The sequence below is a fragment of the Micropterus dolomieu genome, linkage group LG18, assembly GCF_021292245.1.
Source record: "Micropterus dolomieu isolate WLL.071019.BEF.003 ecotype Adirondacks linkage group LG18, ASM2129224v1, whole genome shotgun sequence".
NCBI classification, from domain to species: domain Eukaryota; kingdom Metazoa; phylum Chordata; class Actinopteri; order Centrarchiformes; family Centrarchidae; genus Micropterus; species Micropterus dolomieu.
In genome coordinates this window covers 20,893,327-20,910,411 of record NC_060167.1, presented here as the reverse complement: position 1 = coordinate 20,910,411, position 17,085 = coordinate 20,893,327, and the positions used below count along the sequence as shown (strand labels likewise).

General features: G+C 39.4%; 3 protein-coding genes across 5 annotated transcripts in view; 1 reads left to right on the top strand and 2 right to left on the bottom strand.

The window, feature by feature from the left end:
• Positions 1-241: 241 nt before the first annotated feature.
• On the bottom strand, positions 242-6,158 carry necap2 (NECAP endocytosis associated 2). Its single transcript, XM_046075831.1, has 8 exons — positions 5,934-6,158; positions 4,489-4,589; positions 3,313-3,417; positions 2,727-2,808; positions 1,693-1,801; positions 1,426-1,570; positions 1,240-1,324; positions 242-1,094 (listed from the first exon to the last, which is right to left on the bottom strand). Exons 1-8 carry the CDS (start codon positions 6,026-6,028, stop codon positions 1,049-1,051), a joined length of 768 nt encoding a protein of 255 aa, XP_045931787.1. The 5' UTR covers positions 6,029-6,158; the 3' UTR covers positions 242-1,048.
• fbxo42 (F-box protein 42) overlaps positions 5,115-17,085 on the top strand; it is a 20,706-nt gene continuing 8,735 nt past the window's right edge. The window contains exons 1-2 of one of the 3 annotated variants that reach the window (XM_046075782.1): positions 5,115-5,240; positions 6,076-6,181. In XM_046075782.1, the coding sequence (XP_045931738.1) occupies positions 5,183-5,240; positions 6,076-6,181 (164 nt within the window). In that variant the 5' untranslated portion in view covers positions 5,115-5,182. Of the gene's footprint in view, positions 5,241-6,075; positions 6,182-14,914; positions 15,057-17,085 lie in introns of those variants that run through there. The other 2 variants (XM_046075785.1, XM_046075784.1) reach the window with 2 other exon arrangements.
• On the bottom strand, positions 10,702-15,290 carry LOC123987179 (SUZ domain-containing protein 1-like). Its single transcript, XM_046075845.1, has 4 exons — positions 14,669-15,290; positions 13,576-13,625; positions 13,210-13,479; positions 10,702-13,105 (listed from the first exon to the last, which is right to left on the bottom strand). The coding sequence occupies exons 1-4, from the start codon at positions 14,717-14,719 to the stop codon at positions 12,994-12,996; spliced, it is 483 nt and encodes a 160-aa protein (XP_045931801.1). The 5' UTR covers positions 14,720-15,290; the 3' UTR covers positions 10,702-12,993.

The window sequence follows — 17,085 nt, the reverse complement described above, 5'->3', positions numbered from 1 at the left end:
TTAAGTTCAATATATATCTAACTTAGAAATAAACACTGATTAGTCATTAAAACCAATCTTGTTTCAAAAAACAATGAACAACTTACTGAAAGCTCTCCTTGTATTACAAACAATTTTCTACAATACCAAAAGCTTGAAATTGGTCCAATAATCTGAGAACATACTGCAGCTGTGAAAGGGAGAACTGTCTCTACAATCTCACAAGCTAATACTTTACTAATAAGAATCAGAACAAGAGCCATTGAAATATATTGTTTATTTACAACAAGACAAAAGGTTTACATTTTGAGATATTTTTCAGAAAGGCACTTAATCAAATACTCAAATTAGCAACAACATGAAGGAAATTTCTATTTGGTAAAAGGCACATGGAAAAAAAAACACATACAGGAAGAAAAGACAAAAGAAGGGCATACACAAAGACAAACATGAACAAACCAACAAAGTATGATTTTAATGACAGACAAATGGCAAGCAGGAATTTTCCCCCAACAAGGTGATTTAAAAAAAAAAATCTGGATCATTTTTTATGAAAGAGGTTTGATGTAAAACTAATCAAATATCAATATTGCTTTGCAAGATCTCCTAAAACAAAAACTAAGAAACAGAAGAACCACACATATTGGTATTCAGCTGAACAAAACATGGATACTTTAAAAGGTAAAACAACTTTCCCAAATGGTAAAAACAACCATGAGATGAGAGGTGCTGGTGTAATGAGAACATGTGCATGATGTTGGAACAGAGGGACACAATTAGATCTGATTTCTGGACAGATTAACAGAGAAAAAGAAAAGGCCCCACTGCATAGCATAGTGTCGAGAAAAAAATAATGATTGTAAAAAATATGTACATTTTACTGTTTGTTCCTCCAGAGTGTGTTGGTCAGCGGGCTATACTTTATGTGAACATATTCTTTTACAGAACAGGTGCAGTGAATGAACCAGTCAAGTTTGCTAACAGTTCCTCTCTTAAGTTTCTTTTTGCCAAATATCGTTCCTGTCCGTGGAATGTGTGGACCCTGAGTGTGTGCACGTTTTCTCACGACTCAACTAAACTGCACCCATCCTGATTTTACAGCATCTTTACTGGAGCTGTGGAGGAGACGAGAGAGATGATGGTGACGTGTGAAAGAATTCAAAAACAATCATGTAGAACAAATGTGAAAGGATGGACACGGTGGATTACTACACAGACAAAAATGCAGGTGACTCTTCTTTTGTTTGTTGTGAAACTTACTTGGAACCTGCTGATGTGAAATCTCCCCACATGTCAGAGCTGGGCTGGGCTGCAGGGACGAAAGACCCAAAGTCTAAAATAGAGGCTGGACGTGGAGGAAACAACAATTACAGAAAGCATGAATTACACTTTAAACCATGTGACGATGTTTAAAAATGTGATTTGATACAATAGCACTCTGATCACCAGTATTAGTCGGCAGAGCTGAGACTGTCGGTTCTGCCCCAGGAGGGGGTATGACACCTCCAGCCTTTGCACCTGGTGGAGGCGGGAGTAGACCCCCCCCCATTGGCCGCACTTTGGCACCGCCTGCTTCCTTCTTCTTGATGTTCTGTGATGGAGTCATGACAGTTTCTGAGTTTCTTTTCTTCCTAAAATTTGTCCTCGTTTAATTTATTATTTCATCATTTCAATAATTCCTTTGCATCTGTAATGTTGGGACTAAAGGCTCACCCCAATGCTGATCTTGATAGTCTGCCCCTCTTTGAAGCTGAGGTCCAGCTTAGGCGCTACAATGTCCGAAGCTTCCTGTTTGGCAAGCTCACCTTCTTGCTTCACCCACCTTTAGAAAGAGAGTTTTGAGCGTATAATAATTATCTGCGTCAACTGGGAGCAGTTTAGTTTAGTTTTAAAACTGGGTCAAATACAAAATCACATTTAACAGAGGTTAATGGTCAAACATTTTTACATGCTGCTACTTTTATAAGTGTTGTAACAAACTTTATCTAATGAGGTCTCATTCCTGTGGAATGAGTATGGACTTATTTTATACTCACTTACACCAAAAACAAATTATATGCATGATGGACAAATGTGCACTATGGTCTACCCAGAAGGCAATGTGCAACTAAGAATCCTGTCACAATATCACTTATAAAAACAAGATCTGTCTAGAAATGTGCATCAGGGGCCTCATTACAGAAACATCCTACTCTAAGCCTAAGATCTTATCTCAGGTTATGACAACATTTTGGATTTTTGGTTTTACAGAAAGATGTTTTATAACTGAATTGAATAAATCCTATCTTGTCTCTTAGGATAGGAATTTAGCTATTACAGAAGAAGTTAGGAAGTCAGGATGGTATAGACCCTGTCCTAACTATAAATAACTGCCAAAAATGGAAGCACCACTGTTGTTAGGTCTGTATGGCAATGACGATATGGAACAACATGAACACCAAAAAATTATGATTAAAAAAAGCTAATCAAACTTTATGATGACACTTTAAATTTCCCAACCCATGTATTAATGAGTATATATCGACTGCCAAGTCAACTTTGAATTTGATCGATTTCCCGTTCTAGTCAGGATTTCTTAAGTGAAGATACGAGGTCTGACATAGGACAGGAAGCAGCCATGAGTATAGAAATTACTTCTGTAATAGGATACAATTTTTCATTTCTTTGAAACTTAAGCTAAGATAGGACAAGCTTCTGTAATATAACCAGATAGTAAAAATAAAGCTCTGTAAGAGAAGCTAACTTACTTAAAGTGGTCTTGTAAAGCTACGTTGAAGTCAAATGAGTCTCCACGATCAGCAAAACCCAGACCGATGAATGCATGACGTCCTTTATAAAAGCAATAAAAATAAATACACATTATGCACCACATAATAAAACATACATATTCCTGCAGGAAGATACAGACAGTGGAGGGGATAGTATAGGCCTAAGTAAAATGACAATTACGACTTCGCAATGGGTCATCCATCCATCATCTATAACTACTTATTCATAGGGGGTCGCAGGGGGCTGGAGGCGATCCCAGCTAACACCAGGCCACGTCACTTTAAAGATCATGGAGATCAATGAAAATAAAGTTTTTAAAATGTAAAAACAGACAAAATCTTCCGATCATTCCGGGGAAAGGCTAATGCGTGATCCCACAGAAACATTTACAATAAAATAAATACTAGAGTTCTTATATCAAATGCCAAATTTAGATTTAAATAAGATTTTTTCTACACATACGAAATTTCATATCAATGTGACATTATATTAAATGTGTGTTTAGTAGCATATCCCCCTACTTTCTTTTATTCTGTTTCTTATTCTTAGTCTCTGATGACTTACCATTTCCATCCTCTATCCGGATCACGAAATACCTGCTGGAGTCTGTGACGGCTTCAACTACACACCCTGGATACTGCTCGACTGGAGCTTGGGCAAACAACTCTCCTGCAAACAACAAATTTACACCAGATGGTGCCTTAGGGTTATTTTCTGAGCTGTAAGTAATCAAGTAAAAAGGTTGGCTGAAAAGGACAAACTAAGATCGCAAGGTTGTTGACAGGCGCTTTGATCACACTGTGACAAACATGTGATGCTGTACATGTTTTCTTCATGTTCTCTATGATAAATGTGACTGGAATTGTATAATTTGCAGGGATTAGTTTGAATACTCACCTTTACAATTACAACCCAAAACAAACCAACCATTTGTAACGAGCCTTGAGTACATTGTTAATATGAAGCAAGCAAGGCCAGGAACCTGCTGTGTAAATACATATTACTGTTGGCAGCCGTGACTATTCCTGAGTTTTGAGCACATGGCAATTATTTTTCTGTTTGCTGTCATCTTCCATAAAGACACAAACACTACACACACTGGATCAAATATGAAGGTAAATCCCACAAACTGATGAAACAGAGTACATAAAGATGTTTGAGTATAATCGGAGGATCTTACCAAACTAGTCACCTTTTACTAGTAAAGCAGCAGGGTGGCTTTCGTTCCCTTTATCCCTTTATACTACAGCAGTCCTTAGGCTGTGAACCAGGTGTTTCAAGTCTCAGCACACTTTTTAACCACCATCGGGTGCCAACTAAATGTGAACACATTTGATCCATGTAGCTCTCACAAAGCTAATCATGCCAACTGACTAATAAAAAAGATCTATTTTCAGTGCTTCTAAAAACAGAGCAGACAAGATAATGAGGCAGTCTCGTGGCTCAAGTGGCGAGGATTTCTTTTTGGATACACCAATTAAGTCCGCTCTAAAATTCAAAGGAACTGATAGCTCACTTTAAACAGTTAGTGCTTTACTAATACTTGGTGCTCTGGTGATTACGGATGAAGAGATTCACCGGAAAAGTGAGTCAGTTCTTATTGTGCAGAGGTAAAAGGTTGTGTAAAGTTAACTGTAAAGCAGATTATCTTGTGACATTAGTTTAGAGACAAAGAATTCATGTGGTGGGTTATGTACACACTGACACACGCACTGCAAGCAGATGTCACAGTTTGTTCACCTGTGTTTCTGTCCTCTAACTTAATGTAGGCCATCTTGTCTTTAGCGGTGATTTTCATCCTACCGCTCCATGCAGGTTCATCCAGCTTCCAGTCAGCAGCACTAGAAAAACAGGAAACACCCATCTAAATAAGTAAATGGTTTGTCTCATCCTCATTCGTTGAAACAGCTGACTTTGAGCACTGTTATTACACAGGCAGCTGTGGCTTTTCAGCGCAGGAGGAAGTGAAATTAAAAGTTTTCAGGAAGACTAAAACGAGGCATTTGTGTAAACAGGGGTGTCTTATGTTCTGCTGGCAACTGAGGAAAAGCAACTGTACAAAAGGACGGCCAAAACAGCTTTAGAAAGTAGTGCTTAATTGTAAAAACAAAACCACCTCTATATTGTGCATCAATTTGACAGATCGGCTCCTATTGGGTGGGCTGGAGTAATTTAAAATATCACAATATGACCCCAAGGTCCACCTGGGAACGTTTTCCAGGGCTTTCAAACATATCTCACGGCCTTCTACTTTTGTCATAACATCTGAGCAAATCCAAGCCGCGGAGGAAGACCGTTAGATACGGTTGAAAGTCCAGAAAAGCCAGTGAGTGGCCCTTGAGTGAACTACTAAAAGACAGTTTTCTCAACAGGCTGCTATATACAGTGATAACCTGCTGTGATAGGTGACGGCTCCTGGGCTTGTCACATTATAATGCGACTCAACTTGACAAAAACTAAATGTATGTCAGACCTGAGGCAGTCAGCATCAGGTAACGTTTCCCCTACGCAAATCTAGAAAATGTCAGGTGTTTTCATAAATTGATCCCGATCATTTTGTCTGCAAAACAAACACACAACGCACATAACTAGTTAAGTTACAGTTTGACAGTAAGTTAGTTCATGCACTTATTAGTTAATTAATCAAAAAGCGAAATCTAACTTATGGACTCTTCGTGGGCACTTTGTTAACCGCTAGCATCTAAATTCGCCTAGTGCCTCCATTATCGGACACGCAACAGCCGTGTCATTGCAAGCTTTCCAGGCTATAAAAATCATAAATGTCACCATTTATCCTATCGTTCAAAACAATACTTGACTTTTCAAGAAACAGCAGGTGTAAGTCACAGATAATGAACTGTTTGTTGACGGGATGATGGTGTCGGTTTTCTGTGAGCAGATAACTGTGACGAACTTGCGTTTCGAAAGAACGCTAACGTGCGCAGTTTAGCCACTAGCACGTGTAACCACCAGCTAGCTTGTGTCTATTTATCTAAATCTTTAGCGGTTACCTGCCCTGTGGGCTGTAACACGTCGGCTACATGTTAACGTTTGCAGGGAAACAGAAAAGTGACAAGCGTCCATCCTAACTGGTTGTCCGATAATGGATGCATCTGTTAAACTAGCTTGGTGAGCGACACTTATCATTTAGCTACAAACGTTACGTCTCTTTGAGGTCATCTTACCGATATCCACGGTTTGAAGCGCGCGGCGGGATCCTGTACACATGAACCTCGGGCTTCACGCAGAGCATTGACTCATAACTGTTGTCTTCTGCCATTTTGTCAAGTTTCACTAACTATCAAGGTAACTTCCGAACTTCAACAGACACCTCAGCTGCTGGAGATGAACCCGACGACTGGATCCAAAGAGCCGCGGTGCTCGATTCAAACAGCGCCGCACCCGGTCGGGATGGTTTGAGCACCTGGAAAAGGTTCTTCTTCTTCTTCTTCTTGTTTCCGGCAGACTAGACGCATCTGTGGCGTATTGCTGCCCTCCTCTGTTCGCCATTCACATCTTAACGCTAATTGCCTATATACTTGTTTATAAACCAGTTTTATGTAGGTATTCGATCAGTTTCTTCATTTTGTTCCAACTATCTAAGTTAACTAGGGTGCGTATGCTAAATATAGTTTCTCCAGTTGCTCCCAGGTCTCTAAACAATTTCCTCCTTTGGCGAGAGTATTTTCTACAAAGAACTAATACATGCTTCACCGTTTCCTTGTCTCCACATTCACATTTTCCATCAGGGTGTTTACCAATCAGAGCCAGCCCACAGTGCCCAAATCTCAGTCTGGATAGAACTACTGCATCTTTTCTCTTACCTCTAAAAGCACATTTTCCTTTCTCTACAGTTCTTTGTACTGAATAATATGTTCTCCCCTTTCTTTCCTTCTCCCATGATTTTTGCCACATTTCTTTCACTGACCTATTTATTATTTCTGTGTAATCCGGTAACCCATATTGTAAATTAATTTGAACTCTTTCCTCCAGCACCGCCTTCTTTGCCACCACATCTGCTTCCTCATTACCCTCCACACCCATGTGCGCCGGTACCCACACAAACCCCACCTCATACCCTGCTTTGTGAATTCTATACAACACCTGCATAATTTCCACAAGTAAATCAGGTCTAGATTTCATTTTCGTATCTTTAATTGTAATCAGAGTTGCTGCTGAGTCGCTACATATAACTGAATATTCCTGTTTATTATCTTCGACCCACTTTAATGCCCATAGGATTGCCACCAGCTCTGCTGTGAAGACCGACATATGATCTGGAATTCTACATCCTTTTTTATAACCTATTTCTGGAATGCTAACACCAAAAGCCACTTTACCGCTCTCAGGATCCTTTGACCCATCAGTATAGATTTGTAGGTGGCCTCCCCATATTTGACACATCCGGGCTTTTATCTCCTTCACTACAGCCTCTGACATATTTCTTTTGCTTGTTTCCATAAAATATAAGTCAACATTGGGATCAGGAATCAACCATGAAGGTATATCTGGACGACATATTGGTGGACATACATTCAAATTCAAAATACCAATTTCCTCTGCCATAGATTTGAGTTTTTCTGTAAAGTTTGTTTTGATCCCTCTTGCTGTTCCCATGAACTCCCAATGTTGACTCAACAGGGTTTTTGTTGGTAGATTTTCATCCTGTCCTTTTAGTTTCATTATATACTTCAAACCGATTTTACGTCTTCTTATTTCTAACGGCATCTCCCCTGTTTCTATTAATAGTGCCGGAATTGGGGTTGTGCGAAACGCCCCACTGCACACTCTAAGGGCTTTTGCTTGGACTCTGTCAAGTTGGCTAATCACTGAAGGGGCTGCTGACCCATACACCACACAGCCATAATCCAAAGTTGATCTTATCATTGCTCTGTATATCATCATCATAGATTCACTGTCAGCCCCCCAGTCGGCCCCAGCCACACACCTTAGGACATTAATTTTTTTCCCACATTTCAAGGAAACCATCTCAATAGGCTTCTTCCATGTCTAACCACATTCCTAAAAATTTAAAATGTTTCACTCTTTCAATAGTCCTATTATAAATCTGTAACATCTGTGTAGGCATTTTCTTCTTATGTCCAAATATCATGCATTTCGTTTTTTCTGTAGATATTTTAAAGCCCCAGTCATTAGCCCATTCAGTTACTTTGTCCAATGCAGTTTGCGTTTGACCATAAATATAGGAGATGTTCCTCCCTCGCTTCCAGATGGCCCCATCATCCGCAAACAATGAGAACTTGAATTCTTTCCTCACTCTACTAAACATACCATTGACTAGTATATTAAAGAGCACTGAGACTTATTACACTACCTTGAGGGGTTCCATTCTCTATCTCAAGCTCATCTGATAATTCGCTTCCCACCCTCACCTGAATTGTCCTGTCACATAAGAAGTTCTTAATCCAGTTAAACGTTCTTCCTCTGATTCCAGCGTCATGAAGTGCAATTAACAACCCCTCCTTCCAAAGCATATCATAGGCTTTTTCAATGTCCAGAAACACTGCTACAACTGCTTCTTTATTTGCAATGGCTTTTTTAATGTCATTATCTAAATCTAATACAGCATCCATTGTTGATCGTCCTTGTCTGAATCCACTCTGATATTCCACAAAAAACCCGCTTTTCTCCAGTTTGTCCACTAGTCTGTCTGTTATCATGCGCTCCATTATTTTGCATAAAACAGAGGTTAATGCAATCGGTCTGTAAGAACCAGGGTTATCTGGTGGTTTTCCAGGTTTCACAATTGGAATGATTACTGCATGTTTCCACTCTTTAGGAAGACGTCCACTCTCCCAACCTGGAAAAGGTTCGCAAACAGGCAGACTTATGGTAGAAAACTTAGGTAGTTTTTATCAGAATCACAATTAGAATCAGCTTTATTGCCAGGTATGTGTACACACGCAAGGAATTTGACTCAGGACTGTACATTGCTCACACTGTGCTTACTCATACAATAATACAATAATAAAATCTGACACAGGCTATAGTATAGAGGACACATATACACACTATAAACCAGTGGTTCTCAAACTTTTTCACGTCAAGGACCCCTAAACTGACACGTATTAGACTACGGGCCCCGTTCTATAAGATTTTGTCCCAGGATCCTCCAACTGATAGAAATTTTGCTTTTAGAATCAGAAACAGTTTTATTGCCAAGTAGGTTAAAAGGGAATTTTTTGGTGACTTATATAAATATAAAGTAACAAATTGACAAGATATAAAAAATAGAAAGGAATCTTAAAGAATATGTAGGAATATGTTTGTGCTGTGATATGCAAAATATCGACAGTTTGTACTGAAAAGGGGTGGGGGTACGAGGGAATTTCTGAAACTGTTTGTGTCTGGGATGGGAGGGGTCGCCTCAGAGTCCTGGAGGCCTACAAGTCCTTGAGGGGTGGAAGATTGATTGGAATGTTTAATTGGTTTAGATTGGTAGATGTTTTATTACAGAAAGTGCATGAACCCATGACCGAAATAGTAATTGTGTTACTTATGGATGGAATTATAACTATTCACCTATTTGCTGGGGACCCCCTAAAACCACCTCAAGTACCCCTGGGGGTCCCCGGACCCCACTTTGAGAACCACTGCAATAAAAAAAACAAGATAGACAGATTGAGACAGTAGTGCAATGAGCATAGAGCAAAGGATGCAGGAGTAAATTATTATTACCATTATTATTATTATGTTCATGTCGGAGATGGATGAGTTGTCATCATTCCCTAAATATAACCCCTACAGACATTTATTAAAATCACCTGTGCGAACTGCAGTGTGTGATGCAGAAGGGTATTGTAAACGTCCTTGTAAATAATAAGTTCTTAAGTGTCCTGCCTGGTTAAACATACAACACACATCGGGCCTACATATCTGTATGTGTCTCAATCTCTTAATTTATCAGCCTACTTTATATATTGGTAGTATGTTGTTTGATTAAATCAGCTGAAAACAAATCATTAATCATGCCTTACTGGAACAAATGTAAAGATGTTCTTGTCAGCCTTTTAAATGTTTATTTTTTACTAGCATGATTTCAGACTTACACCATTGCAGTTTGAAAGGTCTGCGAGAGCCCTCAAGCACTTTATGATTTTAAATGACTTTCCTCAACCTGTTGTAGCATGTGACCCCAATTTCTAAATCCCAAACCTATCTGAGCATTTAAAGTTGTCAGTTTGTGTCATATGTCATATATGTTTCGTAAATTTGAGTATGGCATAGTTTTGCATTGTGTTGCTTTTTGAAGACATTATCACACTGGCAATGACTGAATATAAGTAGCCACTAATACTTGTATTGTTTATAATTCACCTGTAATCATATCATTCATAGTGGGGATGATTCTTTTATAAACATCTTTATATTAACCACAATCAGTTTACTTTAAAACTTCAATTAATAGCCTGGGCATTTATTTGCTTAAATCACTGAACTCCCCCTGCCTATATTTGGGACAGGTGTCTATACTGGACAAGTCTTTAATTCCTTAACCATGCCGGTAATTCTGAATGAATAATAGTTTGGTGTTCGTTGTAACTGTAACATAAACTAAACGATTGAATTGTGGAGAATCTAATGGATCTATGTCTATAGCATGTCCATATTGACAGAAGTTTAAACATATTAATATGCAGTCTAAGCAGCTTAGAACTAGCACAATCAGGCGACCTGGTGGGTTTAAAGAGGTATTATCCACCCAAAGAACTTAAAAACCGGACCAGGCTTCTAATTGAGACCTGCATTTATTTGTCAAAATGTGTAGCCACACCAGGCCCGTAAAAGGGACTAGCTGTAATTGAAGTTTTATAGTATTCTTTTGTGGCACATATTAAATTATTTAGAAATAACATATGCCTCGGATATATCCAACCTTCTGCTCAAGAACCAAGTTTCACAAAATATAAAAGAAAAACATACACCAACTTCTCTTCTTGAAGTGTGTTTATTAAAGGGTATTCAAATGTCATTTGTGTTTTTCAAGTTTCAAAATACATCAAAACTAGACAGGTGGCTGTGAATGATCACATAGGAACAGCATGGGTCTTATCAATCTGAAAGGATTACAAATCCCTTTAATGTCAATAACTGAACCTGATATGGGGAAACTGTATTACAGGCAAGTATCCTTGATGCTCTAAGTCCAAATCCAGTTTACAACAGTGCATGCCATCCCCTCCGAACAGTGTATGTTATCTCATAAAAGAAACATATTGAGATGTTAGAACTGCAAAGGATAACTTATACTGCTGTCATCAAATAGCAACAAAAGATAACTTCAACTCCCAGGCATTAGTCAACGATGCACTCTAGTGCTAGCTAGAGTGACGGAATAACTGGTACAAATGCAGCAGCTTTAGCCATATTAATAAGTTTTCTGCTTTGTCAAAAGCAATTTGTTTAATTTACGGTTAATAATAGTTTCAATTCATTTAAGTTCTTCCAACACCGGAAATTATTTTGACAAATTATGGTCGAAGTATGGTCATGAAACACTTCTGTAAGAAAAGCATTATTGCACACTCTGTGTGTGGTTTTGTATTTGCCTAAAACTCTTGCCGATTGCAGCTATAAGCTGTGCCTCAATGAGATGATGAAACTATCACAAGTACACAAAAAAAGCACAAAACTAACAAGCACTACCCACTGGGAAGTGTACATATGTAACCAGGGATCATTTAAGGCATACAAGTGCTGTGAACCTGTCAGTGACTATCAGTACTCGTAACTCATCAGTATTTGATGAGGTTATCGATTCCATGTTTTGCAAACTTTTATTTTCAATCAGTGGCAAAAAAACCCAAACCATGGTGTAAAATCCATTTGTGTGAAAACTCCACAGGAAAGACAATCGTCAAAACCAGACAGTGGAATTTGGCTTCATTCTACAGGACGCTGATTGAAAGATAATTTTAGTAGTTTTCACTGCAAAATTCATCATTCAATGACTTAATCATTTTCAAGATAAAACATTTGTCATGTGGCTTTATCATCCTCCATGCTGGCCATCTAATAGTTATTTCTGAAGAATTTGCAAACCAAATCAGTCAATATACTCCAACTAATGCAGAAAGAGTCACACAGTCTTCTTTTCTAGACAGATGCAGTGCAGTTGGCTGTAAGAGAAGTTTCAATTTAGCTAATCTGATTAGAAACCACCAGGCAGCACACACAGGGAATTATATGCACAGTAACTATAGATTTTCAATTCATGACTTTTTCAAATTTGATAAAATTGAATATGATACTACTAATAAAGTTTCCTACATGAGCTACATCACCTAATCTCTGATACACTACCAATCTCCTGACCTAAACATAACATGAAGAAACAATGTAACCTGTTTAAAACAAAAGATAATTTGAAACACAGCACAGGTAATTAGGCAATATGTAAAAAATAATCCAGGGAGTGAATTCATTATTATTGCTTGAATAAGCTAAGATTTTGTGACATTCTATCCTTCTGATCTATAATCTTTGGCCACAGGCTGTGTGCCCACCAGGCATTTCTTTCATAGCCACCCCTGCCAAAGAGGCCTGTGGGCTGTGGAAAGTGCTGGTCTGGGCCGCTGCCATTGTTATGCAACTATAGTATTAAAACACACTTTTACTCAGCTGGACTTTCTATAACCTTGCACTCAAGCTTAATTTCCACTGAACCCAACAAACTGAGGCCAGCTACCTGGTGGACACCCAGCCATGATCCACGCTCCATCAGTGGAAAGGCCAGCTCATTCGTTTGCACGTCTCCGGGGAATTCTCGGAGACGTGCTCGGAGACGTTCTCACGAGCTCTCCTCATTCTCCCTGAAGACACAGACACCTGATGCCCTGGCGCTGGGCCGGCCAATCATACTTAAAATCATAGGGCACCTCACGGTACATTAAAGTATCACAGTGTGTAGGGAAGTGAGACGAGAGCCTGTCCACAGCGTGGAACAGAAGGGGTTTCAGATTTTTGGCTGATCTCTGCCAGCCCCTTGCCATGCTCCACCGAAGGAAGAGACAAGGCGAAAGGCAAAGACCATGCCAGTAAGCAGAGTAGAGAGAGGGTGGACAAGTTCATTTCAACCGATGCTACGTCTTCATATTTATAATGTCTGTCAAATATTTGTGTCATTCGACCCCTCTGCTCTTTAAACCACACACAACCCCTTCAACTGCCACCCTTCATGCCCTCTCAGGGAGACAGCTGATTCCCTTAGTAGGTAGCTCGTGTTTATCTGCAGAGTCGGAAGCCTGAGGTGCCATCTGGGCCAGTGGGCTGGCGGATCACATGATTGTTTGGACGAACTGGTTCTGAAGGTTGCTGCGCACTCACACGAGCTGGCCTAATGATATGAGGAGAAATGAGAATAAATAACAGTTCACTTCTTATTCACCTCTCAATTTTAACTACTGTGTGAATTTATTACTGTTTATTATATTGTCCTACCTGTCCTGGCACGGATTGTCCTGAGGAGTATCATCAGAAGAAGCACTACCCAAAATCCTCCGCCGGGCTTCTGCATACTCTGCCTCCCGCTGGGCCAAAGACTTCATCTGCTGAGAAGGACGAGCCGAGGACACAGAGTTTCCAGCAGTACCGTTATTTGAAGGACGTTTCAAAATTCGAATTTGTGGTGGGGGTGCTGCAGGCAGAGAGTCATCCTGGATTACAATAGCAGTTCGAACAGGAGAGCCACTCGAACCCAAGCTGGATTTCCTGTAAAACGTGTAAGAAACATAAAATTACTGGGAAAAACTTCTATGCATTATTACCATGTACTGAACATTTCTTAAACAATTTCTTTTTGCTTACTTTGCCTCCTCGTTTATTTTCAGCTTAGCCTCAAGCCTTCTCTCAATTTCCTGAGGAAAAATACACAATTATTACATTTGTATTACTTTCCAGCAAGTTCATTATTCGTACTCAGTAATAGCAAACAATTCAGTCATTACAAAACAATAATCCCTCATTATGGTTAGTTATGTATTTAATATGTGGTCACTAGTAGGTCATCTACAATTGACAATGTAGATACTCTGCAATCTGTAATACCACAACATCAAATTACATTTGTTAAGCTACTGATCTGTTTTTCATAGCAACTGTGCGTATGCTTTGGCCATACAGGAAAAGTATTCTTAAATACCACACATTTTACAGGCTTTTACAATACGCTGCACGCAGTATTAGTTTTTCCCATGTTAACAGGACAGAAGGGGTTACAGCACTTAAAAGTGTGATTCCTTACGTATTATATACATTTTTATATACAAGTTAAATATTTATTGCTATGCCAATACAAACCATTTCAGGTTGCTCATAAACAGGATGAGAGGATACAGAGCATGCTGCAACTCAACCATTATATTAATATCCACAACAGCAACAACATGTAAATATCATTAAAGTGGCATGTTATTGCAGCCAAATGAAATGTTTGAGATTGTAGAAATACTTAATTTGAACACAGGAGATACTAGTAATGTCCCCACGCTTTGCCACAATAAATAAAATAGATAGTATTGTAATGATTCAACTCAGTGCAGTCTGTCATTTCCGCAATGGGCGTGTCTAAACAATGGGGGGATTTTAGGAAAAAGTCGATACTATAAGATTAAGTTCTCTTTGGGGATGTTACTCGGGGTTTCCACACATCATAGAGCCATTTTGTTGAGCAAATAATATGAGACGAAGCCAGGCTCAGCCCCGCGTCGGTGTGGGACAGCGAGGCCTGCAGGACTCAGCCAGGAAGCTTTCTTTGATGAGAACATGAGCTGAAATAAAAACATGTTTATGTATTCAAGCACCAGACACACCCGGCGTATCCTTGCTGTTTGATTGTCGGACTGTCATGTTGAACCTGGTTTATAACTATTTAGCACTATATTTGTTTAATGTTTCTCACCCCGCTGTCCGCTGCCTCTTCCCAGCTCTCTGCAACCTCTTCATCCTCCATGTTGAACAGGACCTGGTTACCTCTTCGGCTCCACTGGCTAACTACTTCCCATCCACGCAGAGGGCATGGAGTGGTGGGCTCACTGAGACCCGCGGGGAGCTGAATCTGACGGGTTTTAGTGATCAGATGAAGACTGAGTGAACAAAATCGCAAACCTTTCCTTGGCCGCGTGTTAGCGTGCTAGCTTAACGCTCAACTGAGGGGCAATCCCCCTCCGGCTGCCTGCTACTTTAAATTTGGCGTCACGTCCACCTCAATAAATCAACCGGCCCCTGGTGTCGTCCACACGCCGCTCAGACGGGAAACAACGACTGTGCACAATATCTTTGGATTGTCGGTTGGTTTAACACCTCTCAGGTTTAACCGTTAAAACCGGAAGGGAAATGACGTTATATTAACGTTTGCTTAGGTAGCGTCAACTTGCTAGCTTCCAAGTTTTATCCAGGCCGCTAACCAGCACGATAAAATAGCGTAAAGGCGGATTCTGATAAAGCTTGTTTAATTTTATAACGCGTTGTGTTTTCCTTTGAGTAGTAAGACACACTCGTTGTATTGGTGAAAGGGCACTGAGGTGGATGTTTGTGTTGAGCTTGGTGTTGACAGAGACTGCTGCGTTCAAGTCCTGTGCGACAGAAACAACGTGTCTAAAAGCGTCCACATTGGTCACCGGAAAAAACAATACAATACAAAGTAAAAAAATCCAAAATAACACAAGGACCAGTACATTTTAATTAAATATTTAATAAAAAAATGTTGATGAGAGTTCACGCCGATTTAGCTCATGAGTGTCCGCATGTTTTCCAAATAATTGCTGAGCTGAGGGTTATTTGCTAGAATAGGACTATGATCATGTTTTATGTAGAATATGATCTGTCTGTTTGGAGAGATTCGGACTATTAAAATCCCACATTTTATAGTTTGGTAACTAACTAACTGGCAGTTGAATGTGGAAATGAACGTAGTGACTTGAACGCAGCATTACAGCCATTCCTCGTCTTGGGAAGTTGTTTTAATTCTTGCATCGAGAGTCTTATAATGTTTTCATACAGTTTTTTTTATTGATTTTGATCATATGTGGATCAGAATATGGCTCCAGTGTATAGCCAAAAAATGGATTCCGCCCCGTTTCATGATATGTGCAAAATATATTAATTTCAGGCACCACTTCACCATCACACAAGTGGGCCTAGTTACTATCCGCAGAAATCGTAACAAAATAAATTAAAAATATCTGCATTTAGAGTTCAAATATTATGCAAGAAATAGACATACATTGTTATTTTTCTTGTGTTGTACCACAGCCTCTCATGTGTATTATTGCTTTCCCCCTCATTCCTTACAATAATCTCCTGGAGGAGACAGGTCACACAATTACACTCTGAGCTGAATAATATTAATGTTCAAAATATAACTCAGCCCCGTGACATATGTTGATCTGCAGCTGTCTTGATCATTTCATTTAGCCTAACTATTGTGCCATTTGTAGTGTCATCTACTCACTGTACATTGTCTATTTCTTAATCTGTTATCATGTTTGTTGTCCGTCTTTAAATATTCTTTCATGTGGTTTCTTTGTGCAGGAAAAGAACACAACAAACCATGAAAACCATGGTTTGTTGTGTTCTTTTCCTGCCTCTTCTGTATGTCGTTTTTATTATTTTATTTGATCCCAGTACCCATTACCTACAGGAGACTTGTCTCCTGCCAGGCCAGTATTGTAAATAAGAAACTGTTTTTAATTAACTCGCCTTAGGGCTGTTTCACAAAACTAAAATAGCAGATTAAGCCGGTATTCCAGATATCCTAGCTGAATTTAGCCATGACTCGGTTTCACAAAAGCAGTATCACATAAGTTACCATGGTGATTTATTCTGTGCAGCTAGCCTGCTCCAGACCAGGCTAGTTAACCCTGGTGCCTTATCTGTTCAGTCAGCGGTCACGCAGATCAGAAAGTGGGGTTTTTTTCAGTTATTCCATGTTCTTACAGTGAGGAAAATAAGTATTTGAACACCCTGCTATTTTGCAAGTTCTCCCACTTAGAAATCATGGAGGGGTCTGAAATTGTCATCGTAGGTGCATGTCCACTGTGAGAGACATAATCTTAAAAAAAAAAAAAAAAAAAAATATTCCAGAAATCACAATGTATGATTTTTTTTACTATTTATTTGTATGATACAGCTGCAAATAAGTATTTGAACACCTGAGAAAATCAATGTTAATATTTGGTACCGTAGCCTTTGTTTGCAATTACAGAGGTCAAACGTTTCCTGTAGTTTTTCACCAGGTTTGCACACACTGCAGGAGGGATTTTGGCCCACTCCTCCACACAGATCTTCTCTAGATCAGTCAGGTTTCTGGGCTGTCGC

Excerpts from the sequence above, each read along its gene's own strand:
- necap2 (XM_046075831.1), bottom strand. The coding sequence starts at position 6,028 with ATGGCAGAAGACAACAGTTATGAGTCAATGCTCTGCGTGAAGCCCGAG. Across the intron at positions 1,802-2,726 it reads GCTTTACAAGACCACTTTAA|GTGGGTGAAGCAAGAAGGTG; the intron begins GTAAGTTAGCTT and ends CTCTTTCTAAAG. Across the intron at positions 1,095-1,239 it reads TTCACATCAGCAGGTTCCAA|CTCCAGTAAAGATGCTGTAA; the intron begins GTAAGTTTCACA and ends TCTCCTCCACAG.
- LOC123987179 (XM_046075845.1), bottom strand. The coding sequence starts at position 14,719 with ATGGAGGATGAAGAGGTTGCAGAGAGCTGGGAAGAGGCAGCGGACAGC. Across the intron at positions 13,626-14,668 it reads AAGAGGCAGCGGACAGCGGG|GAAATTGAGAGAAGGCTTGA; the intron begins GTGAGAAACATT and ends ATTTTTCCTCAG. Across the intron at positions 13,480-13,575 it reads AAAATAAACGAGGAGGCAAA|GAAATCCAGCTTGGGTTCGA; the intron begins GTAAGCAAAAAG and ends CACGTTTTACAG.